This window comes from Sinocyclocheilus anshuiensis, unplaced genomic scaffold, assembly GCF_001515605.1.
Source record: "Sinocyclocheilus anshuiensis isolate Anshui unplaced genomic scaffold, SAMN03320099.WGS_v1.1 scaffold456, whole genome shotgun sequence".
NCBI classification, from domain to species: Eukaryota; Metazoa; Chordata; class Actinopteri; order Cypriniformes; family Cyprinidae; genus Sinocyclocheilus; species Sinocyclocheilus anshuiensis.
The window spans coordinates 500,345-507,474 of NW_015557074.1; the positions used below are offsets into that span (position 1 = coordinate 500,345).

At 36.3% G+C, this 7,130-nt stretch overlaps 1 protein-coding gene across 1 annotated transcript in view; it reads left to right on the forward strand.

The window, feature by feature from the left end:
- LOC107676746 (protein jagged-2-like) overlaps positions 1 to 7,130 on the forward strand; it is a 60,480-nt gene that overhangs the window by 38,969 nt on the left and 14,381 nt on the right. The window contains exon 5 of the mRNA XM_016471413.1: positions 4,800 to 4,857. Coding sequence (XP_016326899.1) covers positions 4,800 to 4,857 — 58 coding nt within the window. The remainder of the gene's footprint in view (positions 1 to 4,799; positions 4,858 to 7,130) is intronic.

The following is a 7,130-nucleotide window of genomic DNA, read 5'->3' on the forward strand; positions in this document are numbered from 1 at the left end:
GTGAACTCGGCATAAGGCTTGCTTGTGCATGCATGCGTGTGTGTGTGAGGGTGTCAAACACTGAGCTTGAGTGGTTTGGGTTATCTCATTGCAGGAGGCTGAGAGAGGGCTCCAGGGCCTAAGAGGGGACCACTGTAGGTGGACATTTTTGTTTGTGTGTCTGAGAAATTTGCCTTTGTTCTGGTTGTTTATTTAAGGGTGTGGGTGCTGTGAATGTTTCGAATGTTATTTTTAAGAGTGCTGTTGTGAAGAGCAATTGTGGAAAGCTATTACTCATTTGAGTGAGCAAATATGTGTGAGAGAGATTGTGTATGTGCTGTTACAACACAAATCAGATCTCTGGAGTAATAAAGTGCAAATGTGTTTTCATCTCAGTGCTGTCTTTGTCTCTGAAGTGGGCATTAAGGATGTGAAACATGTTGTTTACATTGTGTAATGACTGTTAGCTTATTATATGAAACATTTATAAGATACTTAGCATTAGCTAACACATACCTGTCGTACTGTTGTTTTATACTGATTTATACTTAGTTTGTAGATTGTGTTCTTACCAGGAAATATATGAGAGGTTTTAGCAACAAGTAATTTGATTGTCCACACAGAAAGCAAAAAGTGCTGTGCGATGCTGTAATACAACATAATGTATATGATTAATAGTTGTGCGGAGCAGGATTTTAGACCAATGAGATTTAGGTGGAGCAGTAATACTGCATTGTATAGTATACACTGTGTATACTGCCTACTATTTTTTAAAGGCATTTTCAGTAGTTTTTTTTAATCTATTAGCAGCCAATGAGCATGAGGACTGACAAAATACATTAAACAGATAATGTATCTATAGTTGTATGTAGTTAAACTAAAAAATCCTAATTTGCTCAACCTCAAATTGTTCCAAACCTGTATACATTTCTTTCTTGTGAACACACGCAAAAAGGATATTTTTAAGAAATTGTATAACCAAACAGTTGATGGTTCCCATTGACTTCCATTGTAATATATATATATATATATATATATATATACAGTGGGTACGGGGTCTGAATACTTTCCGTACCCACTGTATATATATATAATATGGAGGTTAGTGGGGTCCATCAACTGTTTGGCTCCCCATATTCTTCAAAATATCTTCTTTTATGTTCAACAGAAGAAATCTCATACAGGTTTGGAACAACATGATGGTATGGAAGCCCGTTTCCGCCACTGACAAAAAAAAAGGTAATTGCGAGTTTTTATCTCACAATTTTGGCTTTTTTTCTCACAATTACGAGTTTAATCTTGTAATTCGTGCTTTTTTCTCAAAATTGCATGATAAAAAAACCCTCGCAATTCTGACATTTTTTCTCAGAGATATGATATATAAACTCGCAATTGGGAGTTATAAAGTCAGAATTATGAGATATAAACTCGCAGTTCTGACATTTCTCTCAGAACTGCATGATATAATCTTGCAGTTGTGAGTCATAAAGCCAGTATTACATGACAAAAACTCACAATTGTGAGAAAAAACTCAGAATTGCGAAATTTAAATGTACAGTTGCAAGTTATAATGTCAGTATTGCATGATATAAACTCGCAATTGCGAGATTTAAACTTGCAATTCTGAGAAATAAAGTCGCAATTCGGAGAAAGTCAGAATTGGGAGATATAAACTCAGAATTTTTCAGAATTATGAGTTTTGATCTCGAAATTGTGACTTTTCTCAGAATTGCGAGTTCTGGCTTTATAAAATGCAATTACGAGTTATTAAGTCAGAATTGTGAGATATAGCCTAAACTCGCAGTTCTGAGAACATATGTCTTTTTCCCCCTAAGAATTAGATTTTAGAACTCACAACTCCGAGTATATATCTCACAATTCTGAGAAAAAAAAGGCAGAATTGTGAGATATAAACTCGCATTTGCAAGAAAAAAGGCAGAATTGTGAGTTTGTATTATGCAATTCTGAAAAAAAGTCAAAATTGTGATAAAAACTTGCAATTACCTTTTTTATTTTTTATTCAGTGGCGGAAGCGGGCTTCCACATAGAAGGTGAGTAAATGATGACAGAATGTTCATTTTTGGATGAACTATCCCTTGAAGGAGGGTGAACTGCATCTACATAACTAAAACACTTTTTTATAGAAAACTATTTTGAGTATGTATGTTCTTGAGTGTATACCATTCAGATGACTCTATATTTTTAATTACTGAACTGCTAAATGAACATTTAAAATAGTAAGTAAACAGTAGTTGTTAACTACTAACCACTGAATAAACCTTTAAAATAGTGAGTAGTAGGCATTTTTCCATGAGAAACCTTTCAAACGCTACATTGTCACTTGACCTCATTATGTTTAATGCGAGAAACTGTTAGTACACCATTCAGGGTTGAAACACATCTTCCAGCATTGATGATCATTTCAAAATAGCAGTGTATTCTGAATAAACATTATTGAACTAAATGTATTAGCAAGAAGTCATGTGACTTATATTTTCATATAATAATATTTAAATATAGTGCTAGTCAAGCACCTGCCATTGAGATGAGTGGAAATGCTAATGGATATGGGAATGCTAATTGTCACAATCACGGCTAGTGACAAAAACTCACATTTACATGGAAGAGCTTTTATCGTTTGAGCTGCGGCAATTGAAGTCAGTTTTTTATGCATGTGCTGTTGAATCAGGAATTTAATTATGAAGCTTAAGCGCTGTTGTGTGTATTTAATGCAAGATGCTTTTCAGTCACATGAAGCAATTCTTCTTCATTTCATGTCCGTTTCCCAGTCAGTCATTCAATCACTGAATCATGTTCTCTCAACCCTTATAACAGCACTTTTATCAAGCTCCCTCACTTGTGCCAATCGTTCCTACGCCTCTCATGTCTTCTCTCTCTGTCCCTTGCTCAGCTCCACTCCTCTCCTCTGTGGTGGCCACTTACGAGACAGGCGTGACCGTACATCCACGCTGCCTTTTAGAGTTTCGCTACCCAGAATGCTGCAGCTGCGTCATTTGCATGGCAGGGTTTGGACCTCTCACTGGAGAACGAGAGTGTGGCTTTGAATTATTCATTTAGGGGACACAGGGAGGAAGACGAAAATTGTCCTCCTCTCTTTTTTTTCTTCGTCCCGTCTGTCTTTTTCTACTCATTGATGCTCTCATGAATTTGTCAGCTCCCCTTTTAAATCACGTTGTGATCTTGCAGCCGCTTGTTCAATAGTGTTTGAAGTGTTCTATTTGTTTAAGTACTCATGGCTGTCAGTTGTCTGGGGATGATTGGTACTGTATTTAGTCTGCAGAGAGGCTTGGTCTCAGTGCTGCCGCGAATCAATGGTGACATTCTTCTGTTTACTGGGATTTCTGTTGTTTTCAGTGTCACCATCTGTTCCCCCACTGGACTTTAGAGATGTAGCTATCAGAGGAAAAGCTCAAACCATGAGATCCAGTAGCAAATTTCAGCATGAAAAGCACATCACAAACACATCTGTACTTTATTGGTGGTGTTTACTATAGAACAAACCCTTAACCCCTTGTGAAAAAGAAGTACAGTTTAGCATGCTTTTATTATTACTGAAAAAACTGTAACAAGGGACCAATTCTCACTATTAAATTAGCATGCCTATATTATTAACATATAGGTTGTTTATTAGTACTTATAAAGCACATATTCTGCATGACCATAGTCTACAACCCTAATCCTACCCAATACTTAAACTTAACAACTACCTTACTAACTATTAACAAGCAGCATATTAGGAGTTTATTGAGGCAAAAGTCATAATTAATTGTTTGTTAATAGTGAGAATTGGACCTTAAAATAAAGTGTGACCAAAAAAAAAGACTATACTTGTGTGAAATAAATATAACGTTTTCAGACACTTAATTGCATGTTATTTGCAATTAAATGAAAAACGTATTATAATTAAATTTTATATTAAATGCAATTATCTGAAATTTAGAGTGCTTTTTTGACCCATTTAAATAGTACAACTTTATGTAATTTCACAATTACTTCTTGCCTTTGAAATATGGTTGTGTACTTACACACATTTCTGGCAAACTAAAATATATATATATTTATTGAAGCTTTTAAATAATGTATTAAAATATATTTGTAATTCCGCATTTGTAATGGAGTCGTAATTTAGTACATTTAAAATACCTTAACTTTAAATGTAATATTGAATAACACACTACAGGTAAAATTATAATCAAGTACTTTATATGTGCGTTAGTATGTAATTCTTGTGTAATTCTTTAAAGCACAACAACATATTATTTCAACATAATGATTTAATATATACTTTAAAACTTTTAGTTTGCACTTTTTAAAGTGTGCTTAAGAAACTTGTGTTTAAGAAACAGTCCTGAAAGTCTACTCTCTTAAGTGGCATTTCATTTCACTAATATTATATTATATGCAAGATTATTTGTACAGTTTTTTTTTTTTTAAATATACTTTTTATGATTTGAAATACACTGCAAGTGCATATTCAGTACAATTATGCACACTTCTTTTTCACAAGCGAATTATTAAACTTTGGCACATAATTCGTCCCTTATTTGCTCAAGTCATGTGACTTATTTTGCAGACCGCACTGTTACTTTTCTAAGCAATCCAAATTAGGATTTTTATATGATTGATGATAAAATGGTGAACAAACCAAACTGAATTCTGAGAAACTGAGACACTACCCTATATTATGTATTATTTCTACTGCATTTGCAGGATTGTTTTAGCATTTTTGGTGTATCGTGTACATGTTGCTATATAAAAAGCACTGACATGCATTTCCTTGTTTATTTTCCTTTGTCTAGAAATCGTTTTCTCTGGTGATCGAGGCTCTGGACCATGACAATGAAACATCAGAGGCAGGTACCAAAATGACAGGTTGTGGAATGTGCCACTTTATGACGTACTAGTGCGGCTAAACACCACTTCCGTATAGAAGAAGATCAACACCTGCTTCTACATCGCTGCCTGTTTAGCCCCGCCCATCGGTTCACGTATGTGGTGGAATTAACGAGGGCGGCAAATGCAGGTCTACGCAGAAATAAAAAGATAAAGATGGCTTCGAAGGCAACAAGACACTGTGCAGTGCCAAGTTGTGGAAAAACACAGTCTTTGCATTGCCCTCCTTCTGATCCCAACATTAGGAAAGAGTGGATAAACTGTATTTTTAACTTGGTCCTTTGTTCACTTCATTTTACCGCAGATTCTTTTACAAACAGAGCACAATTCGATGCAGGATTTTCAGAAAGATTGAAACTAACAGACGATGCTGTGCCGACTATTGGATCCGACAGTAATGTCGCAACACACAAGTGTAACTGTTTTTATTAAGTGATCACTATTGCTTTGTCTGTTATTACAGATCATTTGATATGAACTGAGTATTTAATGTATGCATTTTTAACCTAAATCACAGCAGTGTCCATCTGTGAAGGATGTAGGCTGTCAAACATACACAACTGCTAGCCAATCATAGCAGTGGGCGTTTTCTTCCAAGTCTACAATCTGCCACGCCTATTCAAACAGAGCGTTCTGATGAGCGGTGTCAAAACAGGACAGAAAATAGCCTTCTTAGTTATGTATTTTGATGTAAAAGTGTTGATAACATTATAAGGGGACCTCAGAGAACAGTGCAAAATAATAAAAATGGCAGTTCATGACCTCTTTAAAGGTGACCTATTATGCCCTTTTTACAAGATGTTAAATAAGTCTCTGATGTCCCCAGAGTGTGTATGTGAAGTTTTAGCTCAAAATACCCTACAGATAATTTTTTATAGTTTGTTAAAATTGCCACTTTTAGAGTAGGAGCCAAAACACGCCGTTTTCGTGTCTTTCCCTTTAAATGCAAATGAGCTGGTGCTCCCGGAGAAGAGGGCGGAGTTTCAAAAGCTCATGCTACAGTACTGTAGCAATACTGGTGCTGTCCTTTGCAAATAAACAGTCCACTATTAATACGAGCATGTTATCTTTACAGAAAATGTACTTGGTTTAAAAGTCAGTCATCTGATTGCACTGTGCATAATAAATGCGCGTTTATGAATCACACAGACGGGAGCATGGCAAGATAAAAATGACGAAATAGCTGGTCTCATGGTGCCATCGCATGCTATTACAAACTTTACCAGTTCCTCTTGCAGTAGTGTGTTTAGTTTACCCACCATACAAAGCACGAGGGGGGAACACGATAGGAAATACGATTTCTCCCACAATCGCAATTTCTCCCGAGTAGGAAGGAACAATGGCGCTGACTTTTGCCTTGTCCAAATACCCACACTTGCGGTCTTTGCACTTGACCACTTGACTACTTCTATGACGTATTTCCTGTATTTGGTCCAAGTGTTCAAGTGAGCATGAAGACCACAAGTGTGTGTAGAACTTTTCATTACCTGATAGGACACACTTATAGTGTTGTAAAAAAAAGTGTTTACAGAGCATTATTTTTATTTTCAATACTTTGCATTTTAAAATCAACTTCTAAATGTCTGTTCAGTAGTCCCTATAACAGATGACAATTTAATTTTGTGGTGCTTCTAGTGATAAAAGCAGTTGCACGAGATCTCGGCAAAAAGTCTCACGATTTATTTCCACAACATGATGGGATACACTAAGCCTCGGAAGCTGGGTTTCTGTGTAAGGACGCCTGTGAGCCTGTACATTCGAACACAGAACAGGTGGCATGCCAGGATCGCTTCATTGTTCAAATGCAGAAAAACGCAAGGCACCCAGGGAGCTGTTGGGGGTTCAGTGCCTTGCTCAAGGGTCTCACCTCAGTCATTACACAGTGCTGATTACATTCTTGGGTACTCTCCAAAATAGCTGAAGACGTAACTCTGGGGAGAAAAATTATTGAATAAATTGTTATTTTTGTTTTCTTTACGCACAAAAAGTATTCTCGTAGCTTCGCAAAATTGAAGTTGAGCCACTGATGGACTGTCACATGGACTGCTTTTGCTAATGTCCTTACTACGTTTCTGGACCTGGGAACATTGCAGTTGCGTTGCTGTCTATTGGAGGGTCAGAGAGCTCTCTGATTTAATCAAAAATATTTAAATTTGTGTTCAGATGATGAACGAAGGTCTCACGGGTTTGGAACGACATGAGGGTGAGTAATTAATGACAGAATTTTCATTTTGGGG